This window comes from Zingiber officinale, chromosome 4B, assembly GCF_018446385.1.
Source record: "Zingiber officinale cultivar Zhangliang chromosome 4B, Zo_v1.1, whole genome shotgun sequence".
NCBI lineage: Eukaryota > Viridiplantae > Streptophyta > Magnoliopsida > Zingiberales > Zingiberaceae > Zingiber > Zingiber officinale.
This window is the reverse complement of record NC_055993.1, coordinates 102,395,327-102,417,588: the sequence shown is the minus strand read 5'-3', so window position 1 is coordinate 102,417,588 and position 22,262 is coordinate 102,395,327. Positions and strand designations below refer to the sequence as shown.

The following is a 22,262-nucleotide window of genomic DNA, read 5'->3' as shown; positions in this document are numbered from 1 at the left end:
TCTGAATTTTATAGCTTCTTATACTGTTGCCCATTGTCCAGCATGTGTTCTTGACATCTGGATCAGGAACAACTGCATGTATCATGCGCTACAGAACTTTTTTGAATCAAATTGAAGGTTTTGAGAAACAAGAAGTGTAAAAAAAATTAAGGTCTTTTGTTGCCAAGTTACTCCAAGTCATAGCAAACAGACCAATTAATGTTCATGTTCTTGTTGCCATGGTTCATCAGAATTTGTAGTTCACTTATTTGATGCTTTGAGGAACATAATGCATCTGAAAAAAAAAATTCAAAAACATGTAGTTACAGTTTGTCTATTAATTTGTCTTCTTGTGGAATAATCCTCATCATTTGTAATCGTGAGTTTGGTTACAATCTGTAATTCTGCTTTATTGAGTTACTACTAGTATTGAAGTAGTTCTAAATCATAAACTTGGTCCTTGCTCTTGCTTTCACCATGAAGTTCTTCTCTGGTTACTTGCTTGAAACAAGTTGTATCACTTCTTTATTGCTATAGTTGCAAGTTCTTGTTCATACCTCTTTCTCACTGTTGAATCAATCTGTGCGCCAGAGAGAAAGAAATGGCCCAAACCATCATGCTTTGTTAGACTTGCTAGTATATCTTATCAGATTGTGCACCATTAGATCGATTTCCTAGTTCAAGTAATTCGAGGAAAACAGATACGAAGTGTTGCCGAAACGATAGTTATGCTGTTCTGGAGTATGTTTTCACTTCTGTGAGTTTGTTGCTTACTGACCACCAAGAAGAAGTTTCTTTTCTGGGAAGTTCTTCGACGAAATTCCTGGATTACTTGCGTATTGATGGACAATTCTGTATGGTTTTCCAGTTTGTGCTTGACTAATCCTTCAGAGAATCTATAACTCGGTTAGCTAAATTGCTTTGTTAATGAGTTTAGTAGGAATCATATTGCTTGTTAGGGGCCTATTTTTACTCTGTTTGTACTTTCGACATTGCTAAGGATGAAGATTAAGCCATTAAAGACATGTTTACTCGAAAGGATGAAGAGCACCACATCTCTCGTCAAAGTCAAATATGAAAAATGAAAATAATTAGGGTTAAAAAAAAACTTTTAAACTTTTATTTTCACCCTTATAAGTATTGCTATTCTGAAATGATCCTGTGATTTTTAATCACCCCTGGCACTTTTATAAATGATATCGATTCGCCTCCCCATTATTTATGGATTAGGGGGTAGATGAACGGAATTTAATCGAATAATATGAAAATATTGATATCTGGGTTTGAGTTTAAAAAATTTATATTATATTCTAATTTGATTCAAAACCTGAAAATATAATTAATTTTGATTTGAGCTCGATTTAAAATACAATTTAAGCTTGAGTTCGAATTATTCAAATCTTGATCCAAGAATCAAATTGTAATTTGAAATGATTGAAATTCATATAATTTGGACCTAAAATTTAGCATATTTAAATTAAAATTATATAAAAATAATCACAATTCAAGCATATTTGAATTAAAATTATGTAAAAATAATCACAATTCAAGTTCGATTCATGAGCAACTTACGAGCAATCAAACAAAATAGTATGAATTTAAATTCAACTTTAAAAAATTGTCAAATATATTCAAATTCAGTTTAAATTTGATAATTTCAAATATAAATCAAATATTCATCAAACCGACTTGAAAAGCTCGTGAACAAAATCATTTCATTTGCACCTCTATTATTGGAGTAAAAGATGAAGCTGTTATCTTAACGACCCCTCTAAGATGACCGATAAATCACGAGGAACATTTATCCTAGCACAATGAGGAAGTCAGACACTCAGTGAGATATTTTATATCAATTGAGAATTGATCTCAGTTTGTACTTTTATTATTGGAGCAAAAGATGATACTATTTACCCAAAACAACTCAATATCGCCGATCACATGACAAAATATAAGGAGGTAAGATATCAACAAAGTATTTTATCTACTGAAAATCCATTAAAACAAATACTCATATAGATATCAACTGTATCAATTCGTGTGACAATCATCATTATGGACATATAAATGTCTAACTTGATAACACTGAAAGCGAAGAGTGCAACGATAATACTGAAAGTACAGAGGGCATATTTTAAAAAGCAATAAAAATCTGGGAAGTAAATAAAATTATCTCATGAAAATCATTTGTTTGGTCTCTCTGTCAGTGTGGATTGCCCTGTTATACATGAACACAATAGGCTTCCAAAACTGATGAACAACAACAACTAAAATTAAAACTCTACAGGAAACATATATAGTCTAAGATATGTACAAGTAAAGATTTTGTTTCGGCAAAATGCAAAAAGAAGAAAAAAATTTACAGCCAAATATGTTTCATATGTGGAATTGGTTGACACCGTATAGAGTAGAAGAAATCTGGATCTCCATTGAGTAAAGGCCCCATATGTACAGCCAATCCCATTAGTGATGGTAAGATCTTATTTCTCCTGCAAGAGAAACAATGTGTGTTCGTGTGAGTGGTTGAGTCTACCCGATCAATGTTCTTCCTTAGAACAAAGAATTGAAATACCAACATAAATTCAGTTCAAACCTTGAAATCACATGAAGGAAAATAGCAGTTTAAAGCACAATGGAGTTGGTTCATGATCAACATGTCGATTTATCAAGTTCAAAAGAACAGTAAAACAAAGGTATATGTAAGCGTTGTGATTTCAAAACAAACATATACTTGTACAGTTGCATAACCAACCATAGTAACTATCCTTCCAAGAATTGTGATGGATAAAATTATATTCAGGCAACTATTTTCAAACCATAAATAAGCAAATACGATGACCTACTTGATGTGGATGTGCTACTTATCCTGCTGATTCTATCTTGTCACCACTCCTTTCCTATAAAACATGCAAGAAGGAACATGATCATCCTTCAGAAGAAACAAAGATCAAAACGTCCATACCAGCTTAGCCTAGTGGGGGGAAAAAGCCTAAAAAATTCATTTTTATGGGCAATAAGACTTCAATAATAGTAATTGGCATACCACAGCTGGAACTGTCTCCTTCCGGATCTTCCGAGTTGGGTTCCTCATTGTCACAAATTCCTCTGCAGAAGTCGGGTGAACTCCAACAGTGAAATCAAAATCTACTTTTGTTAGTCCAGCTTTTACAGCAATACCAATTCCCTGAGCAAGAAAGAAACTGAACTTTGTAGGCTAAAATATGAGGCAACTGGGAATCAGTGAAGAATGCAATTGAAGTGAAGGTACTAACCTGTATAATCTCTGGTGCATCGTCCCCACACATGTGAGCACCTAATACTTTATTTGTATTTGCACACACAATGAGTTTCATAAACACACGATCAGGCAGACCAGAAAGGGTAGCCTTAAGAGGCCTAAAGTTGGCGGTATAAATATCAACATCACCATATTCTTGGATAGCCTACATCAGTTGAATTGTTCATATGGAAATAAACACGAAAGCTCATTCGTAAGTACTATTATTACATATATAGTGTGCCTCACCTGCTCTTCGGTTAGACCAACTTGCCCAATTGGAGGTTGACAGAATACAGCAGAAGGCACAGCTCTGCCATTAGTACAAAAGAATTAGTTAGATAAATTCATCAACTTTACCAAACTAAAAGATTTCTGTGTAATGTTATTTGAGTGTTTGAATCATAAACTGGAGTGGGGAGCCTAGAAGTACATATTGGCATGTACTGCACACATAATTATTAAAATTAGGTGGCATAAAGGAAGGTTCATCTTCAATATCCACTATTGCATTTTTGTTGATTGATCAAGTACACAAGGCTGACAAGCAATATTACCTGAAAACTGTATCATACTCAAAACTCCAAGGTAATTATCAAAGTTCACAGGTAATCTTCTGTTTAAACAGGCAATGCACATGTAGCACCTAATCCTCAGGAACAGAAAAGAAGCCCTGTGGTCTAGTGAAGCATATGTGAGGGTTTCTTATTCTGTTAGCAAGTATCATATAAACCATTGAACAATATCAGGACTACAAATAGTTTGGTGCTAAAGATCAACCAGATAAACCTAGAACCGGAGCACTCCATGAATTACGGTATTATATTTTAACCTTCCTACTGTGGGTCAAGCTTCGGAAGTAGCAATGATTAGAAGCTCTAACACTTTTAAAGGTTTCTTCGGATCTTCCTGCAAATAACCAGCGGAACATGTTCCACACATTAAAATTGTGGGAAGCTTATGGATTGAAGAAACCTACCTGAATTCATCGTCAAAGATTATGTGCCTTAAAAGAAGGGAAACAATGTAGGTGATACAAACAAGGATCATTCCCATGGGAGAAGGAAAAAATTGCAAGCCCATTACAAGAGAGAACCCATCACTCTGATGTTTGTTATGAACAGGAGAACATTGATCTTGTAAAGGGATAAAGAGGAGCATTGAGATCTAATTTCCCATGGACAGAATGGGAGTTAGAAAATCATTTTTCCTAACTACGTGTACAAATTTGGCATAGATATATAAATGATTTCTAATCGCTAACTAATATGCCCTGTGCTTGTAACAGAACTTCACCAGTAAACTACCTCATTGCACTCTACAGCTTAGACTTGATGAAAGAATTCAAGCTACTAAAGCATTCTCAAACAAATTCATTTGTCCCAAAAGCATTTCCATAAGTGCTGATGAGGAGCTATTGCCATGGTTACCATATGTCTGAAATTTTTGACCTCAGGGCATATGAAAACATTTCATTGCTTATTGATGCAATTAGTTTTCTGAAACAAAGTTATCAAGTTCAGTAAATTTTTCATCTGTGATGAGATTCTTCTTCAGCTATGTCTTAACTTTGAACATTCAGAATGTGTCTCCCAGCAACCTTTAAATTGAATACTGATATCTACAATTTGGATAAGAAACTCTTCACAAAGCCATTCTGAACTTTACTATTCTAACAATAATGTTAGGCAGCAAAATGCTAGTATCATATATGTATGACCAAATACAACCAACAAAATACAGTAAGTATTACTAGAATAAATGTGAAAAAACACAATAAAAAATCAAATAGGAAACTGTAAACAAACTGATCCATCTTCAATAGGATAACTAAAACTCAGAAAAATGACTATTTAGTTAACTACTGGATCTAGACAAGTAAATGAAAAGATAAACTTAGAAGAACAACTATCTAGTTACTGGATCTTAACTACGATATGAAAGATTCTGAACATTCTCTTGTTGTGACTCTTCTTTCAGTTATCATAGCTCTATCACTCTTTAATGCCCCTGAAATGCTGTAAATACATACCTGTAATCTGGCTTTGTTGGTTGATTAAGAAAGACAGTTTTAGCAAATGCCCCTCCTTCCATTAGTGCAACAGGAGTTAAATTTAACCTATCTGTAGCGTCTCCAACTGCCCAGATGGAATCAACTGATGTCTGAGAGTAATCATCAACCTAGAGGAATCAAATACATAGGGTCAAAGATGTTTTGGAAAGACTTCCCAGTAAGTAAATAAAGAGCATAGTAAAGGTACCAGAATGGCACCATTCTTAGTCAATTCTACTCCGACATCCTCCAGTCCCAAGTTCTACATGTATGAAAAAAAACTATATGTAGCCACTATAGTAGGGTGTACCATAATATAAAAGATAAATTCAAGCCCCAAATAGCAAACCTTTGTATTTGGTCTTCGACCTGTTGCAAACATTATATGTGAAAAACCATCAACTGTTCCTTTGTTAGTTCTAAGTGATAATTTTCCATCCGTTGACTTAAGAATTGACTGAGGAGTCTCCTCTACATGAAACTCAATGCCCCGCAACGACATTTGTTCCAAAACAAAGTCTCTAATCTGCAGGAACCAAACTGTTAGGGAATGGATTCGCAATTAAAAGCAGAAAAATGTTCCTCTTAATTCAATTTAGCTTTCTCACCTCCTCATCAAAGCCCCTCAGCACCTTCTTTTGTCGTATAAATACATGAACTTCACTTTTCAATCCACTGAAGATACCAGCAAACTCTAAAGCAATGTATCCACCTCCTACTATTGCAATCTTTTCTGGTTTTAAAGGCAAGTCTAATGCAGCATCTGAGTCAATAACATATTCTATTCCAGGAATATCAGGAAGATTAGGGCGCCCGCCAACTGAGAGAAGTATATGCCTAGATGTATAGCGTTTCCCATTGACATCAACAGTATGTGGATCAACTATCTGCACCAGTAGGACCATGAAAACAAATAAATTATTAGTGATCAAAAATCTTATGCGGTAAAGTGAATAAAAATTTTAAACTGATTTCAAAAGCACATCCAACCTTCCCACGGCCTTCAATTAGAGTGACACCAGCATTTTGAAGGATATTTTTGTAGATTCCTGTGAGACGTTGTAATTCTGCGTTCTTGTTAGCAATAAGTGTACTCCAGTCATGTTTTGGATCGGCTTCATAGGTCCATCCAAAGCCATGACTCTCTTCAAATTCGTGAGAATAGTTAGACGCATACACCAAAAGTTTCTTGGGGATGCACCCACGAAGCACGCATCTATATAACAGAAAGAACACACGAAATAAATATGCTTCCTTTTGTGTATTCTAACTCGAGGAACCAGTATGAGTCACTTGCTTTGGATGTGTGATTTTCATAATCAGTGAGATTGACTGAAAAACAGATTGAGTTCTAACAGGTTGATAAAGCAATCCTAGATCAAAACTTCTTTACTCATTGATATCATGAAGTTGAACAGCCAAATCATCTCACAGGGGATGCTACTTTCACAGTATGAGAGCAACATATTAATCAGGATAAAATCAGTCAATTAGATGAAACACGTGGATGAAAGCGGAAATTTCAATAGATTAATGATCATTGATCTGAACTACAATTTTTAACAGCGGATGCTACTCCCACATTTAAAAGAAAAACAGCATGAATCAATGGTAAATTTCAGTCAATCACATGAAGTACATGTATAAAAGCGGAATCTTACGTTCCTCCGACCCCGCCGGCATTGTCCGCAGACATCGTCGAGAATGGTAGCTCGCAGATGGCCACCTTGGCGCCATAGGCCGCCGCGAACCGCGAGGCGCGGACTCCTCCGCTGCCGGCGCCGATAGTGAGCAGGTCGAAATCGAACTGGTTCGAGTCGGCGGCTCCGTTTCCGCCGTCGGCGTAAGCGCGGACAGGGAGCCGGCGAGAGAGGAGGCGGGAAGGGAGGAGGACCCGCGAGGAGAAAGCGAAGGGAGATTGGAAGGGGATGGAGAGCAACGTCGTGGAGATGCTCCTCAGGGCGGCGGCGGCGGAGAGGGCCGGAGGCGGTGGTCGGAGAGAGAGGACGGCCGCTATCGGGTACATCGTAGTCAAAACTGGAAAGCGAGCAGCAGCGGAGAGACTGAGCGCATAAATACAAAATTACCACTTATCCCGAAATTCTGACAAGGCACAATCACAATTATATTTATTTAAAATAAATCATTAAATCGTTTTTTAGAAAATGTAAAAATACCAAAAAAAAGGAGACTTATTCGAGATAAGTATTCCATAAAGTTTCCAGTTCATGGTCATAGAATTTTGATATTTTTCATTTATCTTAAAATATATAATTCCGAAGCTGAATAAATTAAAATTGGAATATATATATTTATATGTGTATAAAAAGGAAGAGACCTTTAGTGAACGTAATTAACCAAAAAAAAAAGTGGCATAAATAATCTCATATAAAATTATAAAAAAATTACTATAGATGAGCCACGAATAAAATTTAAAGAGAAATTTTATAAAATAATAATTAGATATAATATGTTATAGAGTTTAATGTTGGATCATGACTCAAACATAACTAAAAAAACCTAGGCATAATAAATGCTATGATTGTATGATAAGAAATCATGTCAAATAAGCAAATTAAGTGAGAAGATAAAAAACAAACTTGATTAAATTTAATGGCTTAAAAAATAATATAATTAATTATGTAAAATTTAAATAAATAATATAATAAATCTATGATAAATTTGACATGGATGTTCAATGAGTTTAAATATTATCAATATTTACTTAATATCTCCAATTAATACTCCCTAAAAAATAATAGATCTATTATCTTAACCATCCTTTTAGTATCGATCTCACAAATATAGAAAGAGATAAATATAGATACATAAGACACAGATATTAGGTGCATGATGGAGTGACTACAAGTCGTCAATTCTTAGGAATCGACCCTTGACTATTACATCAGAGATATGATGTACCTACTATCTGTGCTACATCCTGAGACAATTAATACTCCCTAAAGAATCCATGCTAGGGGAGGCGAAAAGCTTGAGTATCAGGGTATGCAAGTTTTGTCGCAGAATAATTTGATCATAAAGATCTAGCCCAATATGAAGAAATGATTTGGCGCTCAGGCATTTGATGCAAAGGAATTTGTGGCTCCTAAATGAAGGTACTCAAGTGTTCATAATAGAAGTTTGATAGGGAGGGAGGGGGTAAATCCGACCTTGATTTGGAATCTATTATTTAACGATTTGGAATCGTCGGTTCGATAGTTTGAAATTGTTAGTTCGAACGTTCTTGAAGGGTCAACCCTTAACCGTAACCATTTAAGACAATTACGATTCACGATTTAGAATCGTTCACGGTTTATGCATGATTTATCATGATTTTCCATAATTCAAGATTATTATATTATTTTTTAAAAAAATATAAAAATTTATTTTTATTGTAATATAATTTTATTATATTCTTAAATTTAGAAAATTACTATTTATAAAATATAAATTTAGTAAATGGATAAAATAACTTATGTAAAAAATCTTTCCATATAAAAAATAAAATTTAAAATAAATTCTGTAATTAGAAAAGCTGATGCATAAAGAGGAACATCATAACCATTACTGAATAGAGTAGATAAGTAGAGATTTTGATATGATGATTCTGTTTTTAATAATCTTCTTCGTTCCATCACCTATACATTTTACCAGGCTGAATAGATCGACACCCTATGACTGGCCGAGTCCGGAAATAGTAGAATTTCACCGTAACACCCATGATAATAACTTCTCTTACAACTCTTCTTCCTGCGTCGCCTTCCTCTTTGCATTAACGATAACTTCAAAGCTCCTCCTTAGCTATGTGAAAGTGGATAAAGATCGCATAGGATTATCTTAAGGATCTCCTTTGGCCTCATACTGTCATACACTAAAGAGCTAGATTCCTGACTGAAAACGATTCATCATCATCGTAAAGTGCACAAGATTCCATGGCATGGCTCTCCAGATCATTCAAACCTCACACCTCTTACCCAAAGTTCAAAATTTTAAGCAAGAGTGCTGGTATCATGCCGACCTTTTGATACATAACATCCAGTAATAGATCAGAGGTTGAAAGAAAAAGGAGATGAAGGTGGCCCCTTTCTGCCTGCCTGTCTCACTGTATCTGAAACTCACATTGGGCTCCAGCCATCATAAAAGAGGACGCAGATGTCAAACAAAGATGATGATTTCAAGCTTGTACAAACCTATGATATAAAGTTGCTGCAGCATTTTCTTAGAGAATAGGAAAAAAAAATAGTTTAATACACAAATCTCCCATTAGTTCATAATTTTGAGGAAGAATCGGACCACATTGAATCAATTTTCAGTCTTAACTCATGACTTCAAAATCACATGATATTAATTTCACCGTTATATCGAGACTAGACTCCCCTTATTAGAGAAGAGGAAAAGAGAAACTTTTACATATTTAATAACATACTAAAGGACTATAACATTCATAATGAATACAAGCATGTTTGAATATGTAAGCGAAAGGATAATTAAGCAACATATCTCAATTTAGTGGCCTCTCTTACCCTTTCCAGTTCATCGATTCAATTCTAACCAAAGCATTCTTACAGAAACTAGCTCCCATTGATCAACCTTTCCAGAGTATCATTGACGTATCGCATTGACGGCCTCTTTTCGGGGGTAGCTTGAACACAAGCCAGAGCAATTTTCAGGGCTGCAATTATTTCATCTTGTCGATCTAAATTCTGCGATAGAGAAGGGTCGAGCACATCGGAGAGTGGCTTTCTCTCTTCGATGCAGAATTGGATCCAACACACCAAATCCATTGTGAAGGTCTCCAGTAGGAAAACCGGCGACCTGCCTGAGATGAGCTCCAGCAGAATTACTCCATACGAGTAAACATCCCATTTTTGCGATGGTTTCAGGGTCTTCAATGCCTCTGGAGCCTGATAACAAGATCCTTTACTTATAATGGGACTAAATCCAACATCTTGCTGTTGGTTTTGAGTCTTCTCAGCGGCTATTCGATCAGACTGCAGGAATGGAGATCCTCCGGCAATGTTTGCCAACCGACCGACACCGAAATCAGAAATGTGGGGTTCCATGTCTAATCCAAGAAGCACATTGTTCGGTTTGAGATCCCCATGAACATACTTCTTCGGGCTGAATTCGTGCAAGAAAGCCAAACCATTTGCTATCCCCTTCATGATCTTCAAGCGCACCTCCCATGAGAGTGCAAACTTCATTGTTTCAGATCTCCCTGTCATAAGCCGAGGTAATCGAGTGAAGATACTAAAAGGTGAAAAACAAAATATTCATGTAAATTTCGATTGAAGTTTAGATGAATTTGGCATCAAATGGATCAATGAATGCTATCTTAAGATCTTGTTACATGAACTTAGCAACTAATGATCTCCACCAAAGTAATTTTTACTTGCATATGAAGAACACATTGAATTTGGAGTTGAAATAGTACCATGAATAGCAGTGGAGAGATTGCCATTAGGAATGTAGTCATATATGAGAAGCTTCTCATCGATCGACCAGTAATAAGCTCTCAGGGCTACGATGTTGGGATGTCGAACCTTACCAATTGCTTCTACCTCGGTTTGGAACTCTTTAAACCTTTGTGATCCACCTTCCCCAAGCCTCCTGACAGCCATAGAAAGGCCACTGTCCAGGACAGCCTTGTAGACGATACCAATGCCGCTCTTACCCAAAACAAAGGCCGAAGCCTTCAAAAGTTCGTCGAGATTGAATGCCATATGCTTATCTAATGGCACTAGCTCATACTGCTCGATATCGTCTGATAAGGTCTCTGAATCCTCTTTTCTAAAGCATATGCACTCCTTCTTCGACTTAGAACACGAATCGGATTTCCATGTTTCCTCTTTGATCCCAAGTGAAGCAGTTGCCTTGGAGTAAAGGTAGAAGAACAGCAATGCAATCAGACAAATTGCTACCACATCGCTCACGACGATGGCGATGACTGCAGCTTTGCTCAGCCCTCTAGTGTTGGTTCTTCTTCCGCCATTTGTGGCATTTCCTTCGAGTGCCATTGGAGAATAATTGTTAGGCAAGAAGGGATTAGTCGATGGAGAATCAGAAGGGCAGGGATTCTTCAATGGCGGCCCGCAGAGATTGGGATTTCCGATGAAGGCCGTCGGTCCTCTGTTCTCCAGAGCCCCATTTTGAGGTATTGGGCCGCTGAGATCGTTGTAAGTGAGGTCGATGTAGACCTTCTCCGGCAAGTTCCCGAGTCCCGGCGGGATCGAACCAGAGAGCCTGTTGTGGGACAAATCTAGGGTTCCTTGAAGGTTGGAAAGATTACCAAGGTCGCTAGGAATTGAGCCATTGAATCCATTGTAAGAAAGATCAAGTTTTTGCAGACCAGCCAGGCTGCCGCCAAAACCGAGGGGCAAAGGTCCGGTGAAGTTGTTATGGCTCAAAATTAGGGTTTTTAACCGCTCGCACTGCGTCAAGGCGCTCGGGAGGGAGCCGGCGAACAGGTTGCGGGAGAGATCCAAGCTTTGGAGGTACAAAAGGTTCCCGATCTCCTGCGGGACAGAACCGGAGAAGAAGTTGCCGTAAAGTACCAGGCTTTGGAGCCGACGGGCAGCGAACAGGCCGGCGGGGAGGCCTCCGAAGAGTCTGTTGTTCCTGAGGTTAACATGCCTGAGGGACTGGAGCGAGCCGAGGGCGGAGGGGAGGAAGCCCACCAGCTTCTTCTTCGGCAGGCTCAGGGCGGCCACCGAGCCGCCCCTGCAAGTAACGCCGTTCCAGGAGCAGGGGTCGGAGTGGGAGGAGTTCCAGTTGGCCAAGGAGCCGCTCGGGTCGTCTCGGACGGCAGCTTTGAAGGAGAGGAGGGCCGTGCCTTCACTGTTGAGGCCGCCGACGAGGAGAAGCGAGGAGGTTGTGCAGAGAAGGAAGTGGAGCAAGTAAGGGGAAGGAAATGGCGGCGGCGGCGAGGCCATGAGGGAGATGACTCCAAGGACTGAACTTGACCGTCGGAGAGCACAGCGCGCGCAAGAATTATGAAACGTAGAAGTGAAATCGGCAATGAGACCTTCAGCCGAACAAAGGCGAGAGCTTTGGAGCGATCAGTTGGGGAAGAAGAGGAGAGAGGAGTGAGAGAGAAAAAAAAACAGAGGAATCTGAGAAGAGAAAGCAGAAAGCGAAAGAGAGAGAAAATTGAATAGAAAGGAAGTTGCAGTGTGCATGGACTCATCTGGCTAAAACAATTGTCTTCAAAATATTCTGACATGTAGGGTGATTTATGCAATTTGTCCTTCAAAATATTCCTAAGAGTAATTGATTAAAAAGTACTAAATTTTAATACCAAAGAAAAATTGTGACATGTGTATATAATTATTTTTTTCTTTATCACATTCTATTTTATTTTTACAAATTATCTTTACTTTATGCCTAACTGTTTGATTCTGATAAAAAAAACCTTCTTTATTATCTTAGGACTGTAATTACTATTACAAATGTCACAAAATATTTGCTAAATCCCAGATCGAAGACTTTTAAAAAAGAGAAAGATTTTGCATATTCATTTTTTTTTTATAATCAAGTTTCCAACTCGTACAATCAGATTAATCTAGAGATTACGGATTCGATCTTATGCGAACGGTTGAGTGCGTTGGGTTAAATTTGAACACTTTTTATTTAGGAATTCCGTCTCAATTTTTATGATGAGGATATTCACATCAGTTATCCTATTCAAAAATTTTACCTTAAATTTTGAATAAGATAGTTAAAAAATTTTTACATCAGCTACTCTATCGATTACTTAAACTATATATTTATGAACAGTACTTCTCTAAATTTAGGAAATAAATTTCATTAGCAAAGTTGATATATGATGTATTGAAAAATGGATATCTAAATTTAATAAAGTAATTTTTTTATCCTAAATTATACATTTTAGATAAAAAAATTGGTATGGATGGTATCCTAAATTTAGGGAACTCATCGTCTGGAGTCATGTATTTTGGTCGATAAAAAATTTAAACTAAATTGAACAGTCCATCTTTAAAATTAATTGAACTGTAAGTTCTCAATATTTATTTTTTTAAAAAAAATAGAGCAGTCAGTCGTACGATTGTAAGTTAACAATATTACATAAATACAAAGAGGGCATTAGTTGCTTATTCCATTACTATAACACGACCGTCGGTGAGATTTGGGCCCACCGATGCAATCTAAATATTAATACGTCCAACAAGGAAAGTTGGGGAATGGAATCTAAGAAATAGCCGTTAGCACAACAAATGAAATTGGGGATTTTATTGAATTGCATCTTTTATATTTCTTTATTTGTGTAAATGAACAGGCCCTCGGGCTCAAGGTTGAGAATGCTCGTCCAACGGCTTAGTTTTGTTAAATTAAAGAGGGATGGCAGCTCAGTTTCATCCCACACGGTGCAACAGCAACACATTCAGAATACTATGGCCCGAAACTCTACTGGGGCCAGAACAAACTCTACCTTACCGTGGATTTTCGATTGTAAAAGTTGAGTGCTGGACGAATTACCATGAGCACTTTTGAATTTACCGGGTAGACCAACCAGAGGGGAAGGCCGCTATTAATCCTAGATTAACAAAAAAAAAATAGCCAAAACCCTAATTCCAATAAATGTCACTAGTTTTATGCAAAAGAAAATCAATTGATTCAATCAGATAACTCTCTAGGAGAAGCAGATGCATAGTGACAGAATAAAAGAGTCAGTGGAAACAAGTTAGAAAATTTAAATATAACCTATGAAGTATCAACAACAAATTAGCTCACCAAGAACTCCTAAATCAAAATAACAATTGTAAATCACAACCTATAAATGTAAGAAAACAACAGTAAATACGGAACACCGACAATCTCTACTGTGTGGCATAAGACGTATACAAGGTGTAGCTGCCAATGGGTTGGGATCTGATCAGCAAATACCCACGACGACCTTTCATCTTACTGACCAGATTCTTTGAGGTGTGGAAATGTACTTGAGCCGCCAATGCCATTTCATTCAAAGAAAATAGGGGACTCCAGACCTCGGCCCACGCATTTGATTATTCTCCTCCGTTTCTGTGAAGAATTTCACCTCCCTTTCCTGCAATGACCAATAAGGAAACTCAAAAGTGGTTCGAGTGTCCGATATGAGTTAGCAAGGCAACTTCAGAAAGCTTTATACGTTTCTTTGCTAGCAAGTTCACAAACAAACCAAAGCTATATATAAGTGTGGTTGTCGTACCATGTTTTCGTTGAAGCTCAATATTGAAGCCACATTCCCACATCTGTAACAATAATTTGGGGCAGACCAAACCTGGAAAAGATTATGCAGTCTACTGGAATTAGAATTTGTGAAATTATGCTGCATGATAAAAATCCATAAAGCTCTCTGCGGAATTAGATAAAGAAAGATTCCAATTGAAGGTTGAGAAACTTGTGTTGCGGTTAACAAGGGAAGAGAGCAGTTTGTGCTTGTGAATAACTTACAGTTACAAGCCCCTTGTCAAACATATACTTGAGACCTTCCTGGACTAGCTGATGAGCCCGGCAAACAAGATCAAGTTTGTTTATTTGATTGAACTGCGAATACAGAACATTTGATCAGTCCAACCAGCTTAGCTATAAACCAGCTAAAAAAACCCAAGAAATATCTTCTTACTTCTGTTGTAACCCTTGATCCAAATAGCCAACCAGCACCTCGAGGGCTAACAGCCCAAGTATCAATTTCTTCTGGGTCACTCCACATGAGATCACAAAAAGGACCTTCATGCGGAATTTCACAGTTGCGATCAATAATCCTTATCTGCTCACCAAAGAAAAAAAAAAGAATGAGGATATTATTAATACAAAATAAATTAATCTCAGAAATCATTTCCCACAGACTTGCATCTTTTTACATCTACTTGCATTTTTCACTTTTTCACTACTAAATGTAGTTCTGCATATCTAGAAATAATATATCTTCCACTAAGGTAACAAAAGTGGCAACAAGGTGCTTCAGCCCAAAACAAGGGTCATACTTAAAAGTTTATGCAAACTTAGGACACCGCTCAAATGATGGAAAAAGCATAGAAATCAGACATTGTTTAAGATTTTGCACACAATTTAAAGACAAAAAAAGACAAACCTGGTCAATTGTTCTCACATCTGGAGAAAGACCGCCATGGACACAAAGCACCTGCATTCAATTACTATGTCAATCAAGCAATCTGAGACAGAGCAGGGGAAATCTAATTCACAATATACAAAATTTATGTGCATTCAAGTGTAAACATGCTTACAGTGCCATCTATAATTGCTGATAGAGTAAGGTAGTCAAACACATCTGTGCAATAGCGCCACGCATTTGCATTTCCATACTTCCTCTGACATTCATCATAAAATCCATATACCTAAAAAAACACACTCAAACTTAAAATATATAAAAGAGATACAATTAATTAAGTCCTGAAATGGATGAATTAGAGAATTAACCAAATTTTAAAGGAACAAATGAATAGGTGGTTTAAGCTCATGATTGACTCCATAATATGCAAAACATGCTACCAAATTAAGTACCTGAGTTAACTGCCTGCTCTCATGATTGCCCCGTAAAAGGGTGATATTTGCAGGGTATCTGATATACAAGAAATTAAAAATCAAATAAGATGAGCTTGAAGTACTTCGCAAAACTCAGTAAAGTGACTGAAAGTAGCTCATAATAAGGAATAAAAAAAATTAGTTCCAGAGGCCAGTTTAAGAAAATATTGAAACTGCTATACATAAGAGTAAATTCCCTAGGTGAAAATTATAAACATATTCTACAAAATAAAAGGCATGAATTAGACCTTTGTATCACTTCCAAGGGGAAGTAAGGCAAAAACAGTAGGCTCAAGGTATTTAAACAGAAACACTTCACAAACAAGAAAAAGAATGCAGCATGCACACGGCTTGTAGCCTTGTAAATTGTATTTATAGAGCTCAACTTTTACTAATATAAACTCTAATAGCAAATCAGCTTGAAGAGCAGTGAGTACTAGTTGAGCATTTATCTATCTTTAGTGGCCAGGAGATGTCGTATATGTTTGGAATATTAGATTCCAAGCTGATTGACTTCAGTATTCATAAAGGAACAAATTCGTCACATTATATGGCTACGAGAACATTTAAGTTCTTTGAGAATACATTTTTCCAAGTTGTTCAGGAACATGATATACACAAATTTCCATAACTAGTAAGCCCAATTTGCTAAAGAAATTTATGCAACTCATTGTCTGCAGTTTTATTAGGAACAAGAGGAATATGAAAGGGAACACAAAGGAAGGTAAGAATTTCTAGAGAGGGACTAATGTGCTGTAATCCATCACCGCCACAAATGTACAATGACCAAAATCTAATTCAAAAAATATATTGACTAATTTTAATCATATTTATATTTCACCAATAACACGTTTAGGCTTTTGACATATCAGTTCCAGATCATTCCAATCCAATGCCCAGTAACTTGTTATTTTTGCAAAACAAACACTTTCAACTATGACATGTTGCACAGAGAAAGGAAGGAAAAAAAGAGACTAAGAAAGTAAATGACAAACAGCATCACAAACATGTACTGATTACCTGGCTTTTAGAAGCAAAAGGATTGTGAAAACTTCAAGACTGTTATAACCGCGATCTACAAAATCACCCTAACAATGATATTGAGAAAAAATTTATAGTAGGTATTCTCGCACAAATATAATCGATCAAAATGGATCAATATACTTTATAAAATGAGAAATTTACCATAAAAATATAATTTGTCTCGGGAACATGACCACCAGTTTGAAATAGCTTCATTAGATCGTGAAACTGACCATGAATGTCACCACAAACAGTGACAGGGCTATTAACAGGCTGTACATTTGATTCCTCAATAAGTATCTCTTTGACCTGTCAAGGAAATTAATTAGAAAAGGGGACAACAATTATGATCATTAAAATATAACACTATCCTAGCAGATTCTAAAACTTTACTTGAAGTAAGACGTTGCCTTTTAAGAGCTTAGTCTAACAAACATAAAGAAGTAAAATATTATCCAAGAAAGATATAGTTTTAGTAAAAGAATACTCTATATAGCCAGGGAAGGGAGATCTAATGCATGATTTCTGGCACAAATATCTTTTTTACTTCATAGTATTGTGTAGTGCTCAATGGAGGTATAAGATTCATGCAGGCTACCCCAAAGAGTTGACAAAGTGCATCTTAACAATGAAGATGACTTGTTTAATAATAAGTTTTTTTATGAAACTTGTTTAATTATAAGTGAGAACTATGCTACAAGAGATGGAAAGAGAATGCATCAATTAGAAAGGTTAAAACTTCTTCACAAACTCACTTTATCAAACTTCCATTACATAGCAAAAGAATTGGACAACCTACCATTTCCTCAGGATACCATGGTTGGATGGTGTGAGGACAGGAACTTTAGCATGTCAAAAAACTGGAAGGTGTAAGGAACTAGTCAGCCATAACAAATCTGAGCTTATTACTAACAGTTCTCAAGATGTTTGTCAAGGTCACATGACGTTTTCAAGTGACCTACAGTGAAGATGGGAGGATGCTAAAGAGGAAGTATGACCTAGAGAAACAAGAGAAAAAGTGACCTGAATATTCGGGGTCACAAAAAAGTCAATCTTGAGTTTTCTCTCAATCAATGATAAGTTCGAAATGTGCACTAGTATAGCCAACTGTCCTCCATGAATGCACTCTCCAACTCAAATCAATTAAAAAAAAAACGTATAATAATGACATCGCATACCATGGACAATTACGTTAGATTACACGAACTTCAGCTCCTATAATAATCTTACAAAACTGACAATTCCTTCCCAAAGCTACAGGTTCAGGTTTATTTCCAAACAGTTAGACCTTCTCAAAGCATCTAAAGTGTGAACCTTGAAACGGAACATTTCCTTTCCAAGCGATCCAAAAAGTTGCAGAGGGACGTATGGCTGGATTACACGCCAACAAACAATCAACAGAAACGGTACTAATAAGAAAAAGAATTCGAAAAAGAATACATAAATTGCGATCAAGAGGAACGACGAAAACAATGCCCTAGCGTACATATTCGCAGAGAAGCTGAAGCTCGTGCTCCTCGAGATGCTGCCCCTCCTTCACCTTGGAGATCCACAGATCCAACTCCATGGCGAAGAGCACAAATTCCTAACCTTCGGGCCGCTTCGCTCTCCGATCGATCCAAAGCGAGACGATGAATCGAGGTCGTAGAGTTCCGAAATAGGGCCGAAGCGCTACAATGTGGAAAATAGCAAAATCAACCCGCAGCGTTTTTGCCGTAGCAGCAGATATAACTATGTAGCGTATCGGCCCCGATTTGTTTCCAGAATTAAAACGGTTTCTTCCATCCCACTAGAAATAACAATCGAGTTCATAGACATTTTGTCAGCTGCCGGCCGGCGAGCTCCGACAAACGAACCTCCCAGCCGTTTCTTCCCCTAACCTCTCAAATGAAGCCTCTCCACGCGGCCGCCGCCCCTCGCTTTCCACCTCCTCCCCCGGTGGCGCCTTATCTCCACCAACCCTGAGACGAAGCTCCTCTGCGCAATTACTTCGGCGGTGTCAAAGTTAACTCGTTACCGTTCTCCGAGCCTCGAGTGACTTTAACCACTGGAGTTGGTGGCAGAGTCCGTGGTTACACTTGCCTAACATGCATGCGCAACCAAACAAAAGGATTCCCCTACAAATACGTCGATTTCGTGACCCAAATTGGCAATGTAGGGTAATTGATGGAGGGGCAGCAGCCTTATTTGGCTGTTCCGTGCGCGTACCTGCGGCTGTCGGAGGCGGCGCGGCTGGCGTACGGGGTGACGCGGGCGGAGCTGGACGAGTTCCTGATGTACGAGTTCAAGGTGCGGCGGTGCGGGAAGACGTACCCGCACCAGTGGATGACGTGTCCGTACGCGCACCGGGGGGAGAAGGCGCGGCGGCGGGACCCGAGGAAGTTCCCCAACCACGGCGTGCCGTGCTCGGAGTTCCGGCAGAGCGGGGCGTGCCGGCGGGGGCAGCGCTGCGAGTTCGCGCACGGGGTGTTCGAGTTCTGGCTCCATCCCACGCGGTACCGGACGCGGATGTGCGTCTCCGGCGCCGCCTGCGCCCGGAAGATATGCTTCTTCGCGCACTCCGTCGAGGAACTGCGCCCCGAGTCAGGCGGCGGCGAGATGGCGGCGGGTGCGCCGGCGGTGGGTGGGAGGGCGGAGGAGAGGGCGGAGGAGCCGGACATAAGATGGGTCTACGAGTTGGTGGATTAATTGAAGCAGAGGCGAGAAAGGAGAAACCAGTGCCTCAGCTAATTGAAAATAAAATAAAATAAAATAAAATAAAATAGCGGCTTCGATCAGTAAAGTTGTTGTTACAATTAGAAGCATTTGGATGAGAATGAAGAAGGTTTAATTTATCTGAATTTTAAAATTTTAAAAACATATAATATATTCCTGAACCCTTCTTAATATATCTATATTCTCATATTTAAATTTGATAGAGTAAATTGAGAGTAATGAATTTTAAATTTATAAAATTTATTAAATTTGATAGTTTATACTTTTTCATTATACCTCTGTTTCTTTCTGAGTTTAAATTTTTTCTTTCCGCGTTCAAGTTTTTTTTTTGCAGTCCATTCCGAAATTTACTATTAAGCTATCGAATCTAAATCTGAAAGTATAGATACATTAAAAAAAATTAAAACTACATTAATTTTGATTGAAAATGATTTAATATTTTCTATATTTATCAATAAATTTTTTCTCAAACTCATTTAAAAATTTAAAATTTTAATATTTTTTAAATTAGGAGAGTCTATGAACCCGTTGATTATCATTGTCATAAAAACTTATTAGGAGTGTGTGACAAATTTAATTAAATTTTTATAAATTCAAAATTTATTACTCTCAATTTACACTATCAAATTTAAGAGATAGAATCTCCTAGACCACTTTTTGTGGTCCAGGGGATGTGTCACTCGTATTTACGGTAAGATCGTGGTCGCGATCCGGTCGCAATTGGTTGTGATCCCTTCTTGGGTTCACCGCCCCCGTCAGGTTATAGTTTGGTTCGGAGAGGACGATCGGAGGCTGCCCGAAGGACACCCTCGCTCGGCGCCCAGTAACCTGGCCACTTATCCACCACCGGAGGCCTTCGGGGCAGCCTCTGACTGTCCGCTCCGAATCAAACTATAATCTGGTGGGGGCGGTGAACCCAAGAAGAAATCGCAACCAATTACGACCGGATCACGACCACGATCCGACCGTAAATACGAGTGGTACATCCCCTGGATCATAAAATAGTGGTCCAAGAGATCTGCTCCAAATTTAAATTTGATAACATAGATATATTAAGGAGGGTTACAGAAATATATTAATTTTAATTTGAAGTAATTCAAAAAAAAAAAAATTAAGTCCATCAACCAATTTTATCTAAAATAATGGATGGATTTCGTTTTATAGTAAAAAAGTATTAGAGTTATAAAGTGAAGGTCGAATAATAACACAGCCAAACCTTCCCCTCAGCGTAAACATACAAACTTTTTCCTCCCTCTGATATGAAATTCTTGATTCCATCCTTACTATATATATTCTTATATTTGAATTCGACAACTTAAATGGATATAGTAAAAAATTCAACAATTTACCAAAGCCGTAAGTAAATTTCTGAATTGATCAAAAGACATACATTACTTTAATATTTACCAAAATGCACACTCAATTATATGATTTTCTCATTCTACCCCTATGTTAAAACTAACTTTTTCTCTTATCTTTCTTCTCTCCTATGCGTGCAAAGTCTCTTTTTTTCTCTTTATTCTCTTTTTCTCTTTTTTACATGTGATCCTGTCCGAAAGCTGAATCAACGGATATTGGGTACGTGGTGCTCTCCGAGTCGCTGATGTGGATCTCCGACTGGTCGTATGATCCTCCGGCGAACTTGCACAGAAGTCGGGCCGGAAAGGGGTTCCCGGCGACAACTCTCCGACGCTCAAGTCAGGCAAAGCTCGACAACAAGAAAGTGGCTCCAAGTCTCCCAGAACGCGTACCTCTGGCGAAGGGTGAGGACCTTTATATAGGGTTGTGGAGAAGCGAGTGCACACATACCGAGGTGTACACGTGTCCTTTCCCACACCGTAGTGTGGGCTTGTCAGAAGAACTTACCTGACACCATACTGCTACAGTTTGAGCACGTCTCTGATGGGACAGCGGATCCTTCTGTTGTAGGATTTTGAGTATGGCCTGAACGTAGAACATGCCCGCTGTCAGAAAAAGATGTCCCTTGTCCTTTTCCTCTTACTCCCTGCCGGACATCCGGCCGGACAGCCTCCTCCTTACGTCCGGCCGGACATATATAGTGGTTTATTTGGGAGATTCTCGGTCATGTGCTTTGTGGAGACTGTTAGCAGTATGCTACCTTATGTCTTCGGCCGAGCGTGACTTCCGCTCGGCCCTTCGTTCCTGTTCAATCGAGCGCCGGAACCCCGACTCCCATCGGGGCACCTTTTGGCCGTCAGTTAAACACCAGTCGGCCATCCGATCGTCAGCCACCCTTCTCCGGTCGGCCGATCGGTCCGACCTTCTCTCGAGTGTCCGGTCGGTCCATCCTTTTCCGATGGACCACCTGGTCCTTTGACTTCCACGTGGCGTTGACTCTTCAAAATGGGGGTCCCTTGTTCTTACCGCCGGATCACTTGCCTCCCCTTCAAGTCTAGTCGAAGGAGGCGTAGTCCGACTGACTGGACATCTCAATAAGTTGCCAGTAGGTTTTTTTGTCGTGGGACTCTCCCTTCTATCTAGTTGTAAATGGAATTATGAAACTCTCTCCCAGAGCTGCAGAATTAACCACTCTATTAGAAAGTAAAGTAGAATTAGCAACTTTGGCACTCATCTGAAATTGGATGAGATCCCTCGAGTGGTCGCTCAGTTGGAGATGGTATTGCACTTGTTTATCGATTGAACGAGATTCAAGCT

General features: G+C 38.4%; 4 protein-coding genes across 5 annotated transcripts; all 4 read right to left on the bottom strand.

Moving 5' to 3' along the window:
- Window positions 1-2,108: 2,108 nt before the first annotated feature.
- LOC121975802 (glutathione reductase, chloroplastic-like) lies at window positions 2,109-7,383 on the bottom strand. Its single transcript, XM_042527676.1, has 11 exons — window positions 6,968-7,383; window positions 6,297-6,522; window positions 5,915-6,193; window positions 5,656-5,832; window positions 5,515-5,568; window positions 5,286-5,434; window positions 3,503-3,566; window positions 3,249-3,419; window positions 3,020-3,160; window positions 2,820-2,873; window positions 2,109-2,465 (listed from the first exon to the last, which is right to left on the bottom strand). The coding sequence occupies exons 1-10, from the start codon at window positions 7,330-7,332 to the stop codon at window positions 2,838-2,840; spliced, it is 1,662 nt and encodes a 553-aa protein (XP_042383610.1). The 5' UTR covers window positions 7,333-7,383; the 3' UTR covers window positions 2,109-2,465; window positions 2,820-2,837.
- Window positions 7,384-9,687: 2,304 nt separating this feature from the next.
- LOC121975800 (receptor protein kinase-like protein ZAR1) lies at window positions 9,688-12,507 on the bottom strand. Its single transcript, XM_042527675.1, has 2 exons — window positions 10,741-12,507; window positions 9,688-10,524 (listed from the first exon to the last, which is right to left on the bottom strand). The coding sequence occupies exons 1-2, from the start codon at window positions 12,236-12,238 to the stop codon at window positions 9,878-9,880; spliced, it is 2,145 nt and encodes a 714-aa protein (XP_042383609.1). The 5' UTR covers window positions 12,239-12,507; the 3' UTR covers window positions 9,688-9,877.
- Window positions 12,508-13,997: 1,490 nt separating this feature from the next.
- On the bottom strand, window positions 13,998-18,564 carry LOC121975798 (phytochrome-associated serine/threonine-protein phosphatase 3-like). 2 transcript variants are annotated; one of them, XM_042527672.1, is made up of 10 exons: window positions 18,358-18,564; window positions 17,034-17,180; window positions 16,869-16,936; window positions 15,828-15,885; window positions 15,551-15,661; window positions 15,397-15,447; window positions 14,929-15,072; window positions 14,757-14,849; window positions 14,512-14,583; window positions 13,998-14,370 (listed from the first exon to the last, which is right to left on the bottom strand). In XM_042527672.1, exons 1-10 carry the CDS (start codon window positions 18,436-18,438, stop codon window positions 14,287-14,289), a joined length of 909 nt encoding a protein of 302 aa, XP_042383606.1. In that variant the 5' UTR covers window positions 18,439-18,564; the 3' UTR covers window positions 13,998-14,286. The 2 variants fall into 2 exon arrangements, with proteins under 2 accessions (XP_042383606.1, XP_042383607.1); XM_042527673.1 differs by lacking the exon at window positions 18,358-18,564 and adding an exon at window positions 18,186-18,215.
- Window positions 18,356-19,558, bottom strand: LOC121975799. The gene is made up of 2 exons (XM_042527674.1): window positions 19,080-19,558; window positions 18,356-18,988 (listed from the first exon to the last, which is right to left on the bottom strand). Exons 1-2 carry the CDS (start codon window positions 19,529-19,531, stop codon window positions 18,877-18,879), a joined length of 564 nt encoding a protein of 187 aa, XP_042383608.1. The 5' UTR covers window positions 19,532-19,558; the 3' UTR covers window positions 18,356-18,876.
- Window positions 19,559-22,262: the final 2,704 nt, after the last annotated feature.

Coding starts and splice junctions, on each gene's coding strand:
- LOC121975798 (XM_042527672.1), bottom strand. CDS start 18,438: ATGGAGTTGGATCTGTGGATCTCCAAGGTGAAGGAGGGGCAGCATCTC. Junction 15,662..15,827: donor AGAGCAGGCAGTTAACTCAG/GTACTTAATTTG, acceptor GTGTTTTTTTAG/GTATATGGATTTTATGATGA. Junction 15,448..15,550: donor CAGCAATTATAGATGGCACT/GTAAGCATGTTT, acceptor AATTGAATGCAG/GTGCTTTGTGTCCATGGCGG.
- LOC121975802 (XM_042527676.1), bottom strand. CDS start 7,332: ATGTACCCGATAGCGGCCGTCCTCTCTCTCCGACCACCGCCTCCGGCC. Junction 6,523..6,967: donor GCCGGCGGGGTCGGAGGAAC/GTAAGATTCCGC, acceptor TCTGTTATATAG/ATGCGTGCTTCGTGGGTGCA. Junction 5,833..5,914: donor TGAGGGGCTTTGATGAGGAG/GTGAGAAAGCTA, acceptor TGGTTCCTGCAG/ATTAGAGACTTTGTTTTGGA.
- LOC121975799 (XM_042527674.1), bottom strand. CDS start 19,531: ATGTCCGGCTCCTCCGCCCTCTCCTCCGCCCTCCCACCCACCGCCGGC. Junction 18,989..19,079: donor GCCGCCTCCGACAGCCGCAG/GTACGCGCACGG, acceptor ACGTATTTGTAG/GGGAATCCTTTTGTTTGGTT.
- LOC121975800 (XM_042527675.1), bottom strand. CDS start 12,238: ATGGCCTCGCCGCCGCCGCCATTTCCTTCCCCTTACTTGCTCCACTTC. Junction 10,525..10,740: donor TCTCTCCACTGCTATTCATG/GTACTATTTCAA, acceptor GGCTTATGACAG/GGAGATCTGAAACAATGAAG.